The following is a 22,982-nucleotide window of genomic DNA, read 5'->3' as shown; positions in this document are numbered from 1 at the left end:
AGAACGATGGGTTCGATGACGGTTTGGGTGTACCGTGCACTATTCAGTGTCCCCTCGACGATCACCAGTGGTGTACGGCCAGTGTAGGAGATCGCTCCCCACACCATGATGCCGGGTGTTGGCCCTGTGTGCCTCGGTCGTATGCAGTCCTGATTGTGGCGCTCACCTGCAGGGCGCCAAACACGCATACGACCATCATTGGCACCAAGGCAGAAGCGACTCTCATCGCTGAAGACGACACGTCTCCATTCGTCCCTCCATTCACGCCTGTCGCGACACCACTGGAGGCGGGCTGCACGATGTTGGGGCGTGAGCGGAAGACGGCCTAACGGTGTGCGGGACCGCAGCCCAGCTTCATGGAGACGGTTGCGAATGGTCCTCGCCGATACCCCAGGAGCAACAGCGTCCCTAATTTGCTGGGAAGTGGCGGTGCGGTCCCCTACGGCACTTCGTAGGATCCTACGGTCTTGGCGTGCATCCGTGCGTCGCTGCGGTCCGGTCCCAGGTCGACGGGCACGTGCACCTTCCGCCGACCACTGGCGACAACATCGATGTACTGTGGAGACCTCACGCCCCACGTGTTGAGCAATTCGGCGGTACGTCCACCCGGCCTCCCGCATGCCTACTATACGCCCTCGCTCAAAGTCCGTCAACTGCACATACGGTTCACGCCCACGCTGTCGCGGCATGCTACCAGTGTAAAAGACTGCGATGGAGCTCCGTATGCCACGGCAAACTGGCTGACACTGACGGCGGCGGTGCACAAATGCTGCGCAGCTAGCGCCATTCGACGGCCAACACCGCGGTTCCTGGTGTGTCCGCTGTGCCGTGCGTGTGATCATTGCTTGTACAGCCCTCTAGCAGTGTCCGGAGCAAGTATGGTGGGTCTGACACACCGGTGTCAATGTGTTCTTTTTTCCATTTCCAGGAGTGTATTTATGGGAGTACATAAATTTTAGATGTACACGTACATCACTTTAAAAGGGTATGTGAGAACGAAACAGGCGAATTGTGGTGCACTTAATGAATAAAACGTTTGCAGTCTCGGGAGAATACCTATGTTAGCTTATAACAAGTTCGGTGTGACAGTGAAACGTAACGTAAAGAGGACGAATCGAAATATCTTTCTTTGAGGTGCGAAACTGGCTTAAAAGGGGAGGCCGCCAATTGTGATATTCAGATTCGATTCATATTGCGCATAATAAAAGCTCACGGCCAGAGGTGTAATGTGGCAAAGCACCAAGATGCACTTCTCAGCCGCTGTCGAGAAAATCGACAGTTAAAAGAAACCGTTGCGGTGAAATACCCTCTACGATTAATAATTTTCTACAGCGTCGTGGTGCAGCGGTAAGCGCTCGGGTTCGTAATCCGAAGGTCGCCGGATCAAATCTCGCGCCATGAAACGTTTATTTTAGTATTTGTTTTTTTTGTAATTCAGATATATATATATATATATATATATATATATATATATATATATATATATATATATATATATCCCGGCAATCAGTTGCAACAATTATGCATATAATGAGTTGTTGAAAGTCGTTTGTCGTGGAAAAACTGGCGACTTCGAACATCATTATGTTTTCCGCAAACAAAGTTGTATTTCACAAATGTTATTAATTGTCTTCATAATGTTAACCACGTATAGTTAACGGAAGATGTAGAAACGATATTCCGAAACGAATACGTATAGCGTAAGTCAAACGTTCGAAATAGAATAGAGACCCCACGAACACAAATTTGCTGTGGCAGGTATGAAATATAAACTACGTTACTCGCTCGTTACACTTGAAGGACAGATGTTGAATGGGCCGAAACGAGCCGCCGCATAACAGCGTAGTTGCCTGCTAACTTCGAAAGAAGGTAGATGCGGTCCCTAGCGCAACTTATAACATCGTCGAAAATCAGTGCGGACGGGAGAGCTTTGGTACACCCTGCTAAACAAACGGAAAAATGGAGGCGGTACAATTGGAGAGCGATCCGCCTTCACCAACATGCATAAGCAATTCATTAATAGTATATATATATATATATATATATATATATATATATATATATATATATATATGAATTACAAAAAACTAATAAAAATAAAAATAAAAAAATTGCATGGCGCGAGTTTCGATCCAGCGACCTTCGGATTATTAACCCGAGATCTTACCGCTGCGCCACGACGCTGTAGAAGGCTGTTAATCGTAGAGAGTATTTCACCGCAACGGTTTCTTTTAACTGTCGATTTTCTCGACAACGGCTGAGAAGTGCATCTTGGTGCTTTGCCACATTACACCTCTGGCCATGAGCTTTTATTATGCGCAGTATGAATCGAATCTGAATTTCACAATTGGCGGCCTCCCCTTGTTAGTGTGGCAGCTGAATTCGTATAACCGATGCCTCCGCCTCCATAGAGCTGTGTATAGTGTCGCGCAGCAAGGCTTTGCCATTAGCAGGGCGCTCTGGCTGAGCGCGGACAATGCTTGCTGACAGGTTCTTTCGCCCGTCGCCCTCTAACTTGTCAGCTCTTGTTGCTCCCCCTCTCCCACCCACCAAGTTTGCTGTCGGCGATGCTTCGAGAGGCCAAGCACGACGATAAACCAGAAATGGGTTTATATCTCGATCTCGCCATCTCAGTTAATGATTTCCGGTGCCACAAAACAAATAATGCCACGAAAAGACGTATTGTTTCCTTAATAGACACATAAGTGCTTCTCTTCTCAGTACTTGTCAATACTGAACCTCGATTAGAAGTTGGAAATTACTCGTTCCATGTTATCGTCATAAATCTAAGAGAAGAGAAGCTCATGGCATGATTTCAATACATTGCGTGCTGCCATCGATTTTTGTGCTTGTTTCCAATTTCATTTGTAGGTAGATGTATTGAGATTTCAGCTACCTTATTCATATGCGTATCACAGACTTTTTTTTTATTTCTTCCTTTCTTCATGTTGTGACTAGTTCGAGTGTCCCATTTCAATCTCTTCACCACATAGTAGCATTTAGAAGGGTTAGTGGTTGTGTTATACTCGCTTTATGTGCAATATTCACACTTCTACTACTCTTTCAAATACTTGCAAATGGTTCAAATGGCGCTGAGCACTATGGGACTTAACATCGGTGGTCATCAGTCCCCTAGAACTTAGAACTACTTAAACCTAACTAACCTAAGGACGTTACACACATCCATGCCCGAGGCAGGATTCGAACCTGCGACCGTAGCGGTCACGCGGTTCCAGACTGAAGCTCCTAGAACCGCACGGCCACACCGGCCAGCAAATACTTGCACCACAGACGTACAAACGGCGCTTCTTAAACCCACATCCTGGGACTGTACACCCACTCATGTTACCATAAGCTGTCAAATTTTTGCCAATACTTACCTATCTGAAACGATCTCTTTTGTCCCACTTGTTAGACATTAATTATCTGTTTAGTTGTAGCCAGTCTGGATACTTGTATCCAATGTGGAATATGACTGGGATACATACTCATTCACCATGCCATTAGCCGTTAGGTAATAGCAATGGTACAATATTTTTCGTCTCGTTCATAGGCAGAAATGTATATTTAAGTGTGGAAATGTAACCTTGACTTTTAGTTATGACCCTACCGTTACACGCCCAATCTCACTGGTATTAAATCTTATTCGTAAGCAGAAACGCATGTTTAAATGCCTAAATGCAAATTTGATATAATGTCAATCAAAATTTTTTTTATATAATTGAGGACTGTGGCATTGCACGCCCAGTCTCACTGATACTGGTGGTTAACTTCTGTTCTTTCATTAATCATTGTGAGACAATGTCGGTTTAACACACCTGGACACTAACTTGTTTTTTAAGTACAAAGTATTTAGGCTCTGCTGCCTTTCTTTCTCTCAACCATTATGTTTTACTAACACTATGTAATTTGCCACAATATACGTGCATGTACATTGTTCCATGGTATTTACGGCGTTATATGACAAATTTATAAAGAGATCCTCGGGAACCTAACACTTAGCTTTATGCTTTTGTATTACCACGATTAACGTGATACATCATGTTAAGTTACTGCCTGTATGTACTGCCAGGCTTACCGAGTTTCTAACTACCCTACTTAAATCTTCATTACTGCTGCTAATATATACTTTCAAAATTATAGGCGCTGTTGCCTTTATTGATGCTTAGTCACACTGATGTACTCTCCACGATATTACAAATCATTCCTGTAAATAGCCACACATACGTTTATTAATTACCCAGAAAAAAAATTTGAGCAATAATTTTGCCGAGTAATAGCTAGTCTTTCTCACGGACTCTGAATCAGTCCGCAGCTCGTGGTCGTGCGGTAGCGTTCTCGCTTCCCACGCCCGGGTTCCCGGGTTCGATTGCCGGCGGGGTCAGGGATTTTCTCTGCCTCGTGATGACTGGGTGTTGTGTACTGTCCTTAGGTTAGTTAGGTTTAAGTAGTTCTAAGTTCTAGGGGACTGATGACCGTAGATGTTAAGTCCCATAGTGCTCAGAGCCATTTGAACCATTTGGACTCTGAATCTGTTATAGGGGTATCGTTCTCCTCAGAAGTAAGATCTTTTACATATTACGCCATTAAAAGTTTTAATGGTTATATTAATCCAATTCCAAATGTAAAGATAGCTACTGTTATGTATCTATATTTCCACGCGCGAATGCGCATGACTATCAGCAATGGTCGGTACACAGCTGCTCGCCGCATTCAGTTCTCGCACAGCTGTCGTGGCCTACCGACTTCAAATGGCTCTGAGCACTATGGGACTTAACTTCTGAGGTCATCAGTCCCCTAGAACTTAGAACTACTTAAACCTAACTAACCTAAGGACATCACACACATACAAGCCCGAGGCAGGATGCGAACCTGCGACCGTAGCGGTCGCGCGATTCCAGACTGTAGCGTCTAGAACCGCTCGGCCACTTCGGCCGGCACTAACGACTTCGTCCGAGCAGTGGGGCCTGCTGCTTCTCTTCAGCCAAAGTAATGTAGATTTATGACTGGTTACTACGGCGCTACAGTTTTATACTTGACATGGCCAAACTTTGACATGCAGTAGTTTAGTGTCACTGGCTTCTGAAGAAGGCAAAATTATTTTGGCTGAAACCTGGGTAAAGAGTGGTTTCTATTTGCAAGTGAGGCTGGCGTGCGACTTTTCATGTACAATACTCTGTGTTTGGTGAGATCACAAGGGTGTCATCTATTATGAGGTTCTAAAATCTAATGAAACCTATCACACTGATCGCTACCAAAATCAAATGATAGATTTAAATCGAACATTACGTGAGAAACGACTGATATACGGAGAAAAGGCCACACGAAGTCGTATTTCTCCATGATAATGCCCCATCACACACCAGGGAACCGGGCAGGCATACATAGCCTGATGGAGAGGTGGGAGACATGTATAAACGGTGGTGGAGATTATTTTGAAAAAAATGTTTTTTATCAGCTCCAAACAACAGACATGTAATTATTGCAACCAAAGTCCGGTTTCATACTTCTACACCTGGTACATGCATGTCCAAGGGAACCGTCTATAGTACTTCTTACCAGCACAGGCACTCGCACTTCTTGCTTCCAGAACTTTACCAGTTATTAAGGGAGGTAGGACGTCAAACGGGCCGACTTATAGCAGGAGAGGCACCACAGGACTTTTTAATTTCCACTGTCTACTTTTACAAATACATTCATAAAAATTTGTCAGCATGACCAAGAAGTATTCAGAATTCACACTGATAACAGTGGACATTGATAAACATAACAAAAGCAATTTGTTTTATATGTGAAATTCCACAATTTTTCCCGTTACCATTGGTTGCATTAATTGCTTTAGGTACACTTTTCTTCATAAGTAAGAGAGATTCTTCAATAAATTTTCCACAGCATGCAAATCATCCTTAAAGGAGTATGAAACTCTAGAATTGATTTAATTTGTGAAAAAATGACTGATTTATTACATTTTAAACTTCATGTGTAGAAAAAACTCAAATTTGATAGTTAATTATCCCAACGTTTACCACAATTTTTAATAGATTTGGAAAATTCTAGAGATTAGGATTAAGGAGTTTAATAAGCATACCAAGTTTGATAGTAATAGATATTTATTTTGGATGCTATATGTACCTAAGTACAGAACATTGTGTTATTCGGAAAATGGCCGTTAAAGTTTCTGCTTGTATTTGGCATAGTTTCAGAACTGTCCAGCACCATAAGCAGTTTCTTTTTCGTTTTCAGTATCAGTTTCCTTCCTCTTCACATTCCTATGATGCACTCTTCTTGATTTTATGACCTCCAAAAATGATTTATCTGCTTTCACTACACGCCCTCTGTCTATCGCATACAAAGCTTTGATACAGTTCACTCCGGGCTTAATTCCCATTTTCTCTAATACATATTTCCTGCTTTGCACACAGTCATTAAAACATGAAACTGCATCAGAAACACCAGTAGCAAGTTCATTTCTTTACCACAAAAACGATTTCTGGCAATCTTTCCCATACACATTGGTTAAAACTTTCATTTGGATTTTGGGTACCACCATGAAGGAATTTCTTCAGTAAGTTTTCATTTGCAAGGTCCCTGAATATAGGTTTGATGGCTTCCATTACAGCAGTTGGTAGAGAGTTCCTATGATGATGTTCTACACGGGGAAATACGCTTAGGTATGAGAGAAGAATGCTGTTCAGAGGGGCGTGGAGCTGCACCTTCACACACTTAAGAGCAAATTACGTACCTTATAACTCCTAAAATTGTGACAGGACTCAGACAAGGAGATGGGTTGTCCCCTATCCTGTTCAACCTTGCCCTCGAGAAGATCGTACGCGAGACCTTCCAAGAGAACGAAGGGATTGAAATCGAAGGAGAGAGACTGGCATACTTCGCCTATGCAGACGACATCTGTTTACTCTCTAGCTCGGGAGAGGAGTTGGAGCAAATGACCAAAGCACTAAAGGAGGCTGCCAGCAAATTTGGGCTAAACATAAACGAAGCCAAGACAGAGTACCTCGTTATGACGCGTGGTCATTGTCACACTGTTGATTATCTACAATCACTGCAGGTTGGGGACCATTCCTACAAGAGAGTGCAAGAATTCAAATACCTAGGGGCACTTTTCACTGAGAACTCGTCATGTGAAGCAGAGATCAATGCCAGAATACAAGCAGGAAACAGATCTCACCACAGCCTAGCACAACTACTTCGGTCCAAATATCTCTCCAGACACTTCAAGATTCGACTGTACAAAACCCTGATCCAGCCTGTTGTTCTATATGGCTGCGAGACATGGAGAATCCGGAAGCAGGACTTCCATAAGCTCCTTGTTTTTGAGGTAAAAGTGCTACGGAAGATCTTCGGTCCGGTTTTGGATGTAGATACAGGGGAATGGGTGATCAGATACAACCGAGAGCTTGAGGAACTATACCAGCAGCCCAACATAGCAGGAACTGTAAAAGCCAATCGAATGCAGTGGGCCGGCCATGTGGCCCGGATGGTGGATCACAGATGGCCTCAGAAGCTAATGGATTTCACACGTACAGGTAAGAGACCGCCAGGGAGACCCAAGAAGCGTTGGAGGGATGGACTCCATGAAGATTTAAACCAAGTGTCAGTAGATGTGGGCGAATGGCGGATAGCAGCAATGGACAGAATTCAGTGGAGGAGGAAACTTGTAGATGCGTGCGGTCCACTGGGCCTGATCCCGTAATAGTAGTAGTGGTAGTAGTAGTATAACTTCACAAATGTATATGTTTTATACATCAAATTATTCAGGAAGATGTGCGCTACAAAATAAGCATATTTTTGAAAAATCGATTATTTTTTTAAATTTTTGAGGTACTACCCCCCCCCCCCCCCCCTCTTAACTGTTTAAAGTAGGCAAATAAGAATTCACAAAGGATGGCATTGTCACAATTTTCTGTTTCGCTGTGGGTTTCAGAGACGAATTTTCTGGCCAAGAAGGTGCGATACGTTGAACGTTTCTTTCGCTCGCCGCTGTGTGTTGTGTTGCTAGAGAGGCAATATCGATCCGAAGCATCGCAAGGGCGGTAACGGGGCGAACAAAGGACTGCTGGCGGAAGCACTTGGAGTGGTCGTAAACAACACTTTCGGAGAACAAACGTCGCTATTGACGGTAACCGCAGAGCCAACTGGTGCTTCGCGGAACTCTGACTTCGGTGGCGGAGGCGTCGCCGATCTCCAGCCGGCCGTAGGCCCACGGCGGAGTTTGGGGCGCAGAGCGTTGTCTCGGCGGACGTGATTAATTGAGTAATAATGTAACACCCTTATGAAGATAAACGAAGGCCGAGGCACGCGGCACGCGGCCATCAATCACGGCTGATAGCCGTCTGCAGCTGCAGCTACGCCCTCGCCTGCCGCCCACTATTTACATCTATCACACTCGGGGAATCCCCCATTATCAGGGGACAGGTCGCTAACTCTCCTTTCGCGTTTTTGTGTTGCTCCCGCGGAGGGGGCACAGCGACGCGGTTTTTGCAAGTTTGGAGCACCAGTAGAAGGGTGCACTGAAGAGGGGAAAGGATCTCGCTAATGGCTAACTAGCCTTTCCTCTGCTGAAACGTCCACAGAAGTCAATCCCCTCTTTCTCCCTGATACGGTGAGTGTGATGCTGACAGTTTTTCAATGCTTACAATTGCTAGTCATATTCAGCAGCCTATTAAACTTAGGGAAATGATGCTTCTACCCTGACTTACTTTTGTAAACGCTCGTCGCTAGTTTTGTAAAGGCCTCGTCGCTATTGCTGTGGAGGCCGAGTTTGTCAGTTCATGAAACGGCTTCTGGTGCAGTACACCGTTAAGACAATTTCTCCCCGCCCCAGAGTCATCTACCAGGCTATGAGAACGAAGGTTCTACCACACTCCAACAGCCGTCCAGTGTGGCCGAGCGGTTCTAGGCCCTTCAGTCTGGAACCGCGTGACTGCTACGATCGCAGGTTCGAATCCTGCCTCGGGCATGGATGTGTGTGATGTCCTTAGGTTAGTTAGGTTTAAGTAGTTCTAAGTTCTAGGGGACTATGTCCTCAGATGTTAAGTCCCGTAGTGCGCAGAGCCATTTGAACCATTTGAACACAAATGAGTTAAAAATCTTTACTTATCTTTGAGACTTGCTGAATGATTAAGTCTGCAACACTGCATATAACATAACACAAAAAATATCCTCAATGGGTTAGTGCAAATAATCGTAGGTCAGCTTCACAGCACATAGGAAATAAAATTTACAACTGTCTGTTGAAACGTCCCCTTAGAAAAAATTATGAATTACTGTGCTGATAAACCCTTTACGTTATTTGATTTTCAAACAGCTAAACAAAACTGAACGTGCTCAGACATTTCTCTCTTTACTTATTCTGATCATCACCAAACTGTCAGACAATATTTTTAGCGCAACGCAGTTTGACTTTCAATAATCCCTACAAAAGAATGGCCCTGACTAACAATAACCTATACCTTTCATGAATCACTTACCTCACAAAAATCTTCGTTGCTCGAACTACTGCAATACAGCGAGCGCCAGTACTGCCTGCTGAATAAAACATTCTAACTACTGAAGGCATTAACTACTCATAGGCATACTTAGCTAATGAAAGATTTTGATATAGAACAAACAATGTATTTAGCTTATATATCAGTTCATGATATCCAGTATTACAAATTTGCTCTTTCTGATGGACACACGTCCAGATCGTCCGCTCTCAAAATTCTGCCATCTCTCTCCCCACATCCACCACTACTCGCAGCTCACCTCCAACTGCGCAACGCTACGCTCTTTTCACATCCAACTGCCCAACACTACAGTAGCGAATATTCCAACAATGCCAACCAGCCACAGACTGCACACAGCACAGCCAGTGACTTTCATACAGAGCGCTACGTGACATTACCAACATAAAAACCTAAACAGCCTACTTACACTGTTCATTTCTAAGAGTTCGTAAAATGACGTTCTTTGTTCCTTGCCTCATCGCTGGGGGATGGTCTATAACGAAGAGGGCTAGAGTTGCTCTTCTGTATTCCAAGTATTCTTCTGTCCGTTGTCGTCCGGTCATTGGTGGATTGTACTCGGCCGGCAATTGGCCGAGGTGAAGTCGGTATCTGCATCCTCAGCGCTGGTGAAGCTCGCGCAAGGGGCGAGTCGCTATGGCATTGGTACCAGCTCACATCTTTGCACCTGTGGTGTTTTTATCCTGGCTCTGTTTTGTTTGGACGACACAGCACTTACAATCTCCGCATTCTACATTATGTAGCATAACGCGTATGTTTGAAAAATCGGCTAGAGAGGAGTTTCAAGACGTATCATGAGATACGGGGTCTGGCTGCTGGGACTCTCCGGATGGCACGCGTTCATCGACAAAGGAAATCCCAGCAGCGGACAACCGTAGCGGTTTTTTCCCATTAGCAGAAAGCGGCAGACCTCCTACCTGGACTAGAGTGCAAATATGGGGCAGTGACGGCTTCTGCTATAGCATTAAAATGACTATTTTGAAATACTTTATAATTGCATGATAATTAGATGTTTCACAATAAATCACATTCCAATGTATCAGCGTGTTTGCGGCATGGCACTGAAGTGCATTTATGAAGACTTCCACATTATTAGTACCACCAACACTGTAGAAGTTCTCTGAACACACCTAACAAATATTTCTTCCGGAATGGACGGATATCCAGGACACACTCTTGCCCTTGGGGTGGGAAACTGCCCCTAAGGCGGAAGAAACAGTAATGATCAACGGCATGATGATGCAAAGGACAGTGGGAACCACTGCATGAAAGACAAATAATGTGTACCCACAGGAAATGTGGCCAGTAATTGAAAAAAGTGTCATGGTGATCTCTACAATGCTGAAAGATTCTGGAATAGTCCCCCATTCGGATCTGTGGGTGGCCCACCCTCACCACCCCTCCCCCCCGACAGTACCCTCAGGGGGAAAGCCAAGGGGTGGTTGGAGGAGAGGGGACCATGAAGAAAAGATTAAATAATCAACGGAAGGATATCGTTCTACGAGTCGGTGCGTTGAATGTCAAAAGCTTGAACGTGATAGGAAAGCTAGAAAATCTTAAAAGGGAAATGCGAAGGCACAGTCTTGATACAGCGGGGGTCAGTGAAATAAAATGGAAAGGAAACAAAGATAACTGGTCGGATGAGTACAGTATAATACCGAAAGCAGCAGAATACGGTATAACGGGACTGAGATTCGTTTATAAATTGTAAGTTGTGGCAGAGAGTGTGTTTCTGTGAACAATACAGTGATAGGATTGTTTTCATCAGAACGACAGCAAACCAACATCGGCAACAACGGTTCAGGCATACACGCCGACGTCGTAAGCTCAAGATGAAGTACTAGAGGAAGTATATGAGGATATGGCACGGGTAATTCAGTACGTTCAGGGAAATGAGTATCTAATAGCCATGGCGGACTGAGATGCGGTTGCAGGGGAAGCAGTAGAAGAAAGAGAGATGGGAGAGTATGGGGTTGGTACTAGGAATGTGAGAGGAGAAAGACTAACTGACTTCCATAACAAATTTCAGCTAGTAATAGCGAATATTCTGGTGAAATGGTTCAAATGGCTCTGAGCACAATGGGACTTAACGTCTGAGGTCATCAGTCCCCTAGAACATAGAACTACCTACACACATCCATGCCCGAGGAAGGATTCGAACCTGCGACCGTAGTGGTCGCGCGGTTACAGACTGTAGTGCCTAGAACCACTCGGCCACTCCAGTCGGCATTCTGTTCAAGAAACACGAGTGGAGGAGGTATACTTTCAAGGCCGGTGTATATGGGAATCTTTCAGCTAGATTACATCATAGACAGAAATTCCTAAATCAGGTACTGGATTGTAAGGCATACCCAGGAGCAGGTATAGACAGATCACAATTTAATAGTCAAGAAGAGCAGGCTGAAATTTAAGAGATTAGGTAGGAAGAATCAATACGCAAAGAATGAAGAGATACTCTTGATGAACATCTCTAAAATGTACAATCACCGAAATCGGAAGAGAAAACATAGGTGCGAAGAAGGTAACTGCGAAGAAACCATGGGTAACAGTAGAAATACCTCAATTAGTTAATGACAGAAGGAAATAGTAAAGTGTCGGGGAAATTCAGGAATACAGAAACACAACTGAAGAAGCTGCTTAGGAATGAAATAAATAGGAAGTGCAGGGAAGCTAACGCGAAATGGCTGCAGGAAAAATTTGAAAAAATCGGAAAAGGTCAGTCAAAACAACCATCGCTTGAATTGAACGCAAGGTGGTAACATTAAGAGCGGAATGAGAATTCCACTGCTACATGGAGAGGAGAGAGCGGGTATGTAGAAAGAGCACACCGAAGGCTCTGGTAACATGACAGAAGAATAAACAGTAGTCGATTTAGAAGAGATAGGGGATCCAGTGTGATAGAATCAGAATTTAAAAGAGCTTCGGAAGACTTAAGATAGAACAAGGCAGAAGGGTTAGAAAACATTCCATCAGATTTTCTTCCCTCAGGTTTTCTAAAATCATTTTGGGAAGTGGTAACAAAACGATTATTCACGCCAGTGTGCAGACACTATTAGTCTGGCGGTGTACCATTTGACTTGCGGAAAACCATCATCCACACTATTCCGAAGACTGAAAGAGCCATGAATTATCGCACAAACAGCTTAACAGTTCATGAATCCAAGTCACCGACAAGAATAACATACAGAAGAATAGAAAATAAAAATTGAGGATGTGTGACGATCTACTATCATATTTACTCACGTAAGAAGAGCAACACTCCTTACGTTTAGGTTAGTTTACAACTAAGTTTCACGTTCTGACGTTAATGCAGTTTCTGAGAAGCCAACTTTTCGCAGCCTCGTCCTTCCTGCTGTGAGGTACGCTCACGCACCGTCTATATCGCCCTCGCGGGAAATTCCGGCGGGGTAACATCTGTGAGTCCTGAAGTGATTTAGGCCCGCCCGCCGCAGTTTCCCTCGTCATCCAGCCGACCTATTATTTCCACAAGTCCCGCAGAAACTCACAGCACTACGGTGGCACTTCTTTTTCGCAAACGTCAGAGGAGCGGGTGGAATCTAGGTCAGCTATGCCGTTCCGCCTCATCCACAGCGGCGAATTCCTAGCTTACTTGCAACATGCACGGAACCGAAAGCTGCAGAGCGAATATGCAGCAGCATTACTGAGAAATTCAACGTATTAAGAGCGCTATCCACAAAGTAGAAAACGCTTTGGTCTATCGTGGCGGAAGGCGGGGACACAGCCACCGTCTTGGTGCCATAACGTTCCTACCCTCAGTATTCATGCGATAGTAGTGTGTGGTCTGTGTTTCTACTACTTTGCCTTCTGTGGCGTGTTAAAATGTGCGTTTCAATAGAAAATCTATCCATTTGTGAGGTGCGTTCCTTGATTAAGTTTTTGCTGGGGAAGAACTGCAAACCAATTGAAATTTATCACGATCTTTGTGATGTGTATGGAAAAGCAATAATGAGTGAAAACCGAGTCATTTTAAAAATGGGTGTACAAATGTTCACAATGATGATCGCAATGGTTGGCCTAGCCTTGTGACTGACTAACTGATGATCAAAATGAACGACAAAATTTATGGAAATCGTCGTTTCACCATTACGGAACTTTCACAACTTTTCCCCAAATTTCACGGAGTTTGGTTCATGAAATTGTAGCGGAAATGATTGACTACCACAAATTATGCGCTAGATGGTAACTGGTGGTGAGAGTTGGGTGAAGAATGTCGTTAGTGAAACAGTTTGTCGATGGCATAGGGACATAAAAATTCTCCCAAGAAACCAACGACGTTTTTGCGAAAGCTGCCAGCAAGAAAGATCATGGCTATTGTGTTTTGGGAATCTTAGAGTCTAAGGGAATTATTCTGATTTCCTTGAATGTACCACAGTTATCTCAGGGAGGTATTGTCAAATACTGACAAAGTTAAGGCGGGGAAAATGTGGCGCAAAAGTTTTGTTTTTCCACGACGTCGCGTGTCCACACACGGTCAATAGTACCTGAGAGCTCCTTAGACGGTTAGAATGGGAGGTGTTAGATCATCCACTACACTGCCCTTAATTGGCGTCAAGCGACTGCGACCTCTTCCCAGCAATGAAGACATCGCTCACTACAAAACGCTTCGATACTGACACTGAACTGGATGCCGGTATAAACCATTCGTTGGAATTACAGGCAGCAGATTTATAGAGAGACGGTACTATAAAAGACGTGCCACGATATGATACAAGCCTCTGTTTCAATGACGATTATGTAGGAAAAACAGCTTAAGAGTGTATCTTTAAAATGTTTCTAATAAAATTTGGTTTTTCAATATTCTTAGTTTTTTATTTCGAAATGTCTTTTGCTTTATGGATAGCCCTTGTATTAGACTGAGAAATCAACAAAAAGTGAAGCACCCGGAAGGAGAGGGAAGAGCGAAATGAAACTTAATGTGCACATGATGTTATTTCATTGATTACAGAGACAAATTTACAAAGAACTTGATAGTAGGAGTTCACTTAACAACATCATGTTGCAGCCCCTCTAGTCTGGACGTGTGCGTTAATTTTATATTCTCTCATAGGGCAGGTGGGCCCACAACTGCTTAATTGGTTCTTGATATCACGGGTACTGACACTGAGACGGAGTAGGGTCCAAAATGGCCCCACACCTCTGTCGGGGACAGATCTGGAAACATTGCTGGCCATGGGATTATCTTAGAATCACACAGACAATTCTTAAACACACACGTCACGTGTCGAAGAGCATTGTCCTGTTGAAAAATGGCAGCACAGTGGTGTCGCTTTAGAGGTGTGGTAAGGGGGCCGGTCGCTGTGGCCGAGTGGTTCTAGGTGCTTCAGTCCGGAACCGCGCTGTTGCTACGCTCGCAGGTTCGAATCCTGCCTCGGACTTGGATGTGTGTGATGTCCTTAGGTTAGTTAGGTTTAAGTAGTTCTAAGTCTGGGGGACTGATGACCTCAGATGTTAAGTCCCATAGTGCTTATACCCATCAGAACCATTCTTGTGGTAAGGGGATACATCTGCGCCTCATAAAACGCCGATAAAGGAGAAAGTAGAAGGACTGGGCCTTGGGGGAGGGAGAACTTCATTGACCTTTTGTTGCACACAAAGTTTTATTCGTGTAAAAATTAATTCGAATATCAATTGTACTGAAAGAATTTGACAAATGAGTGGTTACCAGATATCTAAAACGCGCAAGTTTGCCATTGAGACAATACTTCTGATACAGTTACAATCAGTATAAGCAACAAACTGGGATTACATAATTGCCTGAACAGCTTGTCGTTATAATGCTTAGTAGTGGCACATCAGATGCTAGCAGCCGATTTACTCTAATGCTACATCATAGGATTATAGTATCATGATTAATGGTTGAATAATAGGGATCAATCGTTACAGATCAAATGGCAGAAGTCACTTTACGTTAATGGAATTTCATTGGATTATAGTAGTGCGATTACAATAAAATGCTTTCGGTGTTAAGTATCTAGAGGACTAAACCGAAGACAATCTGAACAGTGACAAAGTTGACTTACAGACAGTAAGTGATACATTTGGCAAATGAATTCGTTACTGAGTAAATAGAATAAGTAACTTTAAAACATAAAAGTATTTCATCTGAAACACAATGCCCGAAAAGGAAATAGTTTCCGCTGTGCGCTGTGAGATGACTTTAGCCGTGTACATGTAGTTGTCTGTATCACAGTAGTAAGCACTACTATATCAGCAAGTTTGTGCACATTTGGTTTACTGTTGTGACCGTGGTGCGGCTTTGTTTTGTGTTTACAGTGAGCACGGAGGCGGTGGACGCGGTGCTGGGCCGCAGTGTCACTTTGCCCTGCGACATCGAACCCGCGACCCGCGAAGACCGTGTGTACATGGTGCTCTGGTTCCGGGACGACGTGGGCAAGCCCATCTATAGGTGAGTACGCTCATCTCTCTGCCCTGCTATTTGTAAGACACGTGGGGCTAATGAAGTGAGCGACAATTTACACATGTATCAAGTCCGTACCCTTATAGATTTGAGAACAAAAAAACCTGCAAGGAGGATCCATACGAGTAACAGCTTCACATTGAGTTACCATAAAAGAACTATTTGCGAGTGGTACATCATGAAAAGTAAAAGCATCCAAACTCGTAGCTAAGGAACGTTGAGCAGAGCCAACAAGGAAAAGAGCAATATGAAGACATGCTTCACCAGTTACAAACTGAACGTCAGTTGAAACAAACTTAAATCGACCATCACGAAATGTGGCTTGTTCATATCAATTATTTTAGACGTTCCAAATATAATACACAGGCAAATAACATGCACTGCGGCAGCCACCTTTTGACTTTAGGACTCTTGGACACAGATAATACGCCGGCTGCAATGATGAAATGAGTTTTTCATCTTCAAATGGATATGTGTATCCCATTACGTTTAGTGGCCGCAGCAAGAGTCTTTTTGGCTGTAATTACGTTTCGGACTCTTGCTTTTGTTATTTGGGATTCCATATGTACCATAATCATTTCATTATGGCAGCCATCCACACACCGGCTAACGTAACTTTCTCAAAATCACGTCAAAACTGTTGGAGCGTACGAATGCAGTATCTTTTCCGCGGCAAGGGTCGAGTAGTAACTTCTGCAAGGTCACGCTAATACCAAAGATAATACGAAGGCAAAGATATGGGACAGCAACAGCAGGACTCTTAGAGTTTTGAAAAGATTAATGTGTAATGATATTTTGCACGCTCTTAAAATTTCATCTTTTTAATTTCGTAACTGTAACTTTATATTTAAAATATTGAGCCATGCTGCCTCTATAGCCGTCCATAACTCCGAAAGTTTTTCCGGTGCCGGATTGTGTGCACGAACTGATCTACCGATTATGCCGCATTATTGTTTGATGCGATTCATATCTGGTGATCTGGATGGCCAAATCATACGCTGAAATTGTCTAGAATGTTCTTGAAATCAATCACTAACAACTGTAGCCCGTTAACACGGCTCATTGTCATCCACAAAAATTCCATCGTTTTTTGGGAAGATGAAGTCCATGAATGGCTGCGAGTGGTATCCAAGTAGCCGAACATAACCATTTCAAGTCAAGATTGATTCAATTGGACCAGGTGACTCAGTTTAATCCATGTAAACACAGCAACCACCAAATTGCACATTGTCTTGTCGACAATTTTGGTCTATTGCTTCGTGGCATCTGTGACACACCCGAACCCTACCATCAACTTTTACCAACTAAAATCGAGGATCATCTGGTCAGGCCACGGTTTTTTGTTCGTCTAGGCGCAACAGTTACGGTCGCGAGCCCAGGAGAGGTCCTGCATGCGATATCGTGCTGTTAGAAAAGGCACTCGCGTCGTTCGTCTGCTGCCATAGCCTATTAACGCAAGATTTCGCTGCACTGTTCTAACGAATACGTTCCTTGTACGTAACATATTGACTCTGCTGTTATTTTACGCAGTGTCGCTTGTCTGTTAGCACTGAAAGCTAACGCGAACGCCACTGATCTTGGTCGTTAAGTAAGACTTTAAGCCACTTCTTCGTTCGTGCTGAGAAGTAATGCCCAGAATTTTGTACTCTTGGTGCGCTCTTGACGCTGTGGATCTTTTTCGAAATGGAGCGTCCCATGCATCTAACTCCAACTATTATTCCGCATTCGTAGGTGGCTAATTCCGTCGTGCGCCAATAACCACTCAAACTTACCCTTTGAATGTAAAGAAGGCTCTTTTCAAAGTTTATTTACTATATGATAACCTTGGTTTCTCTCTCTTACTGTAGTAGGAAATACTGTGCCTCTTCCCTATCTTCATGTGCTGGTGAAAACTCAACGAAAGAAACGGACTTAGCTCTTTATTTCCCTGGACCTTTCTTTTGGCCATTGGAGTACATGCTGACACACACACATCAGTCTGCAGAATGCTACAAAGTGAATACATTTTGATTCGTAAACAGGAACTACGTTGTAGAGACGAGCGAGAGACACGAATGCGAGCAATGAGAAGCGACGGAGGAGAAAGATGGAGTGTTAGGTAGCCTGCAGATTGCAAGCCGGCTGTTTATCTCCATATAGCTTAATTTATGAAGGTAATTTACTCTTAGCTTACCGTAAACGTCACAGTGTATATTACAGGCTCTTACAAGTCTGACGGCGTAAGCTTCCAGTACATAACTCTTGCCAACACAGTGTGGAGGCGAATATCCATAGTGAGCACCGACTACGGGGCTCGGACGTTCCGTGTTGCCTTAAGTATAAAAAACTGCATACTAAGTCTCAGTTAGCCTGTCGGGTTTGACGTAAACACTCGGTGCCAGTAATAAAAGTGTGAGCTGTCATACTATCCAATGGTTTCTATAGCTACGCTAAATAGGTGCTCCCAAGCTACAACTATATGACTTTTACTACACCTGAAGGAAGTAGAGAGCTCTGTTCCGTCTCCATTGCTAGGCTGATCCTAATCCCAAACTACCACCGAGAAGAGGTGTACTTACACTCATGGAACTCATTTTTATGTAGATGAACTTATCTAATGTCAGTGCAGTTGAAATTCTTAAATGGAAACTAATCAGCATCAAACAATACCTCCATATACACAGGGTAAAATTATCCAGTTTCGTGTACCTCATCTCCGAAACACACAGGAAATGATTATCCAATTTTACATCTACATCTACATCTAAGTGATTACTCTGCAATTCACACTTAAGTGCCTGGCAGAGGGCTCATCGAACCATTTTCATACTAATGTTCTACCATTCCACTTGCCCGCATCTCGTGGTCGTGCGGTAGCGTTCTCGCTTCCCACGCCCGGGTTCCCGGGTTCGATTCCCGGCGGGGTCAGGGATTTTCTCTGCCTCGTGATGGCTGGGTGTTGTGTGATGTCCTTAGGTTAGTTAGGTTTAAGTAGTTCTAGGGGACTGATGACCATAGATGTTAAGTCCCATAGTGCTCAGAGCCATTTTTTACCATTCCACTCTTGCATGGCGCGTGGGAAAAAGGAGCACCTAAATCTTTCCGTTCGAGCTCTGATTTCTCTTACTTTATTATGTAGATCATTTCTCCCTACGTAGATGGGTGTCAACAAAATATTTTCGCATTCGGAAGAGACAGTTGGTTACTGAAATTCCGTAAATAGATCTCGCCGCAAAGAAGACCGCCTTTGTTTCAGTGACTGCCACCCGAACTCGCGTATCATATCAGTGACACTCTCACCCTTATTGCGCCATAAACCCGAAACAAGCTGCACTTCTTTGCACTTTTTCGATGTCCTCCGTTAATCCTACCTGGTAAGGATCCCACACCGCGCAGCAGTATTCCAGCAGAGGACGGACAAGTGTAATGTAGGCTGTCTCTTTAGTAGGTTCGTCGCATTTTCTAAGTGTTATGCCAACAAAGCGCAGTCTTTGTTTCGCCTTCCACACAATATTGTGTGTGTGGTCTTTCCAATTTAAGTTGCTCATAATTGTAATTCCTAGGTATTTAGTCGAATTAACAGCCCTTAGATTTGTGCGATTTATCGCATACCAAAAATGTATCGGATTTCTTTTAGCACCCATGTGGATGATCTCGCACTTTTCTTTGGTTAGTGCCAATTGCTACTTTTCGCAACTTACAGAATTACTCTCTAGATCATTTTGTAATTGGAATTGATCGTCTGATGATTTTACAAGAATGTAAATTACAGCGTCATCTGCAAACATTCTAAGGGAGCTGCTCAGAGTATCACCTAGATCATTTATGTAAATCAGGAACAGCAGAGGGCCTATGACACTACCCTGCGGAACGCCAGATATCACTTCTGTTCTACTCGATGATTTGCCGTTTATCACCACGAACTCTGACCTCTCTGAGGCCTAATCATGAATCCAGTCACACAACTGAGATGATACTCCACATACACGCAATTTGATTGATAATCGCTTGTGAGGAACGGTATCAAAAGCCTTCTGGAAATTTAGGAATATGGAATTGATCTGAGATCCCTTGTCGACAGCACTCATTGCTCCATGGGAATAATGAGTTAGCTGTGTTGCACAAGAATGATGATCCATAATGTTAGAGTACAGTATATGCTCCAAAACTGAAGTCAGTGATATGGGTCTCTAATTGAATAGGTTACTCGTACTTCCTTTCTTGAATATTGATGTGACCTGTGGTACTTCCCAGTCTTTAGGAACAGACCTTTCGTCAAGTGAGCGGTTGTATATGATTACTAAGAAAGGCGCTATTGTGTCTGCATACTCTGAAAGGAACGTGATTGGTATACCATCTGGACCGGAAGACCTGCCTTTCTTAAGTGATTTGAGCTGTTTCGCAACACCTAAGATATCTACTTTTATGCCACTCATGCTAACAGCTGTTCTGCTTTCGTTGGGGATTATTCATTCTTCTGAATTTTACTTCCTTTTTTCGTTGATTCCGCAACAGTGTTCTGACGTGATTTGTGTACCATGGTGGATCAGTCACGTCTCTTATTAACTTTTGCGGTATGAGTCTATCTTTTTCTGTTGATACTACATCCTTGAATTTGAGCCATATCTGGTCTACACTTACATAATTAGTTTGGAAGGAATGGAGACTCTCTTTCAGGAAGGCATCAAGCGAATTTTTACCTGCTGCTTTAAAACAGATATATTTTTCGTTTATTTTACTGGTTTTGGTTGATACGGTTTTGAGACTCGCTACATTGACCTTGTGTTCACTAATCCCTGCATCCGTCATGATGCTCTCTATTAGATCATGGTTATTTGTGGCTAAGAGGTCAAGTGTGTTTTCGCAACCATTTACAATTCGTGTGGGCTCATGAACTAATTGTTCAAAGTAATGTTCAGAGAAAGCATTTAGTATAATTTCGGAAGATGTTTTCTGTCTGCCACCGGCTTTGAACATCTGTTTTCGCCAACAAATCGATGGTAGCTTGGAGTCTGTATGAGTGGTCATGAGATTCAAGTTTTCTTTGAACTGTTCAGCTATTATATCATTTGAGTTGGGGGGTCGGTAGAAGGAGCCAATTATTATTTTGGTACGTCTGTTGAGTATAAGCTCTACCCATAGTAATTCGCAGGAACTATTTCAACTTCACTACAAGATAAACTACTACCAACATACACAAACACACCACCACCTACTTTATTTAATCTATCCTTTCTGAACACGGTTTGCACCTCTGTAAAAATTTCTACAGAATTTATCTCCGGTTTTAGCCAGCTTTCTGTTCCTGTAACGATTTCAGCTTCAGGCTTTCTATCAGCGCTTGAAGTTCTGGTACTTTTCCAACACGGCTACGACAATTTACAACTACAATACCGACTGTAGCTTGATTGATTCTCGTCGTTTCTTTGCCCTGTACTTTTTGAGACTAGAGACCTTTTTGATATTTCCCGTGACTGTCTAACCTAAGAAACCGTCCAGTCCACGACACACAGTCCCTGCTACCCGTGCAGCCGCCTGCTGTGTGTGGTGAACACACAACGAAACAAATTTTCGCAACTTAAATACAGTGAAACGTTGTACATAATGATATAATGAATATTTAAATATGTTACATAACAGGAATCTGGGCGTTTCATCAAGTACATGACACATGCGCAGTATAAGAAAAAGAAAAAAACAGAAAAAGGGAAACATTGCTCACAATCTGCTGTCATGACCGAAGTCTAATAATTAATAAAGTAAAAGCTGGCTAGGTTTAAAAGGGGTGTACCCAATACGATTACTGGAAAAAAGGCCCCACACATTTACACATACCAGTACATTGGAAGTACCGGTATTTTAGTATGTAGCATTAAGAAAATAATATTCCGATTTGCTAAAAATATTAAACTGCATACGGTACCAATGAAAAGTCGGAGGTAGCGGTTTTAATTTAATTAAATTCTAAAACTGGAGAATTTTCTTCCATGTATAGCACTCGTCGAGTAGCCCCAGCACCTCTACAGTCCTAACCAAACAAAGAACGGATGTTGAACTATGTAATACTCTTGCTTCGAATCACAAATCAACATACAATTACGGTTCCAATAATACTAACCGTAAGCCTATTGCATAACTAATTAACAAGGCGATAAACATAATTGGAAAATTCGTACGTTAGTATCAATTAACCCACCAAAGTGTTGCTGAGGTAAGGGTGTTATTGAGTAGAAGGAGCAGATCCTTCTTAATATCCCCCAATCTGATAAATTCAGAAAGTCACAAGATGGTGTAATTCAGTATATTTGGAACTGATGCGTTCAGATTTACGCTGAACACTTGCCCTGTCATGCATGTAGCCTCATTTCCACGCATTCACAGCCCTAGCGACACGACATCATCACTGACCTTAATGCAAGGTGGTCTCGCCGCCCTGTCACGGGAACTGTCTCCACTTTCACTCCAGTTAATACTGGCAATATGAATGACATTTCCTCATAGTAGACACGCTACTGTGCTGTGTCTGAATGCATGGAACCTCTGAGAGATGCCCTCTGCGCCCCTTTCCATTGCACACGAGAGTCAGTTCCCCACCCCATTGCACACCTTAGAAGATATCACTTCATAACATTTGTGTGCGGTTGTCACCATGATTATTGGGTAGTGACCTTCTTCCCACAGGTTCACCCTCACATATATTTGTCACATATACACTCCTGGAAATGGAAAAACGAACACATTGACACCGGTGTGTCAGACCCACCATACTTGCTCCGGACACTGCGAGAGGGCTGTACAAGCAATGATCACACGCACGGCACAGCGGACACACCAGGAACCGCGGTGTTGGCCGTCGAATGGCGCTAGCTGCGCAGCATTTGTGCACCGCCGCCGTCATTGTCAGCCAGTTTGCCGTGGCATACGGAGCTCCATCGCAGTCTTTAACACTAACTGTGAGTGGCGGCCAGCGTCTTGAAGGTCATTCCAAGACCCTGACCGCAACCCACACATAGGTGGTGGTAATTTCTCTATCCTTTTCT

The 22,982-nt window shown here is 43.5% G+C and overlaps 1 protein-coding gene across 1 annotated transcript in view; it reads left to right on the top strand.

The window, feature by feature from the left end:
• Positions 1–22,982, top strand: part of LOC124613330 (hemicentin-2-like) — a 793,017-nt gene that overhangs the window by 367,041 nt on the left and 402,994 nt on the right. Inside the window, exon 2 of the mRNA XM_047142026.1 lies at positions 15,819–15,951. Within this exon, the coding sequence (XP_046997982.1) occupies positions 15,908–15,951 (44 nt within the window). The 5' untranslated portion in view covers positions 15,819–15,907. The remainder of the gene's footprint in view (positions 1–15,818; positions 15,952–22,982) is intronic.

The sequence above is a fragment of the Schistocerca americana genome, chromosome 4 (genome assembly GCF_021461395.2).
Source record: "Schistocerca americana isolate TAMUIC-IGC-003095 chromosome 4, iqSchAmer2.1, whole genome shotgun sequence".
NCBI classification, from domain to species: Eukaryota; Metazoa; Arthropoda; class Insecta; order Orthoptera; family Acrididae; genus Schistocerca; species Schistocerca americana.
The sequence above is the reverse complement of the archived record's forward strand: the minus strand, read 5'-3'. Positions and strand labels throughout refer to the sequence as shown.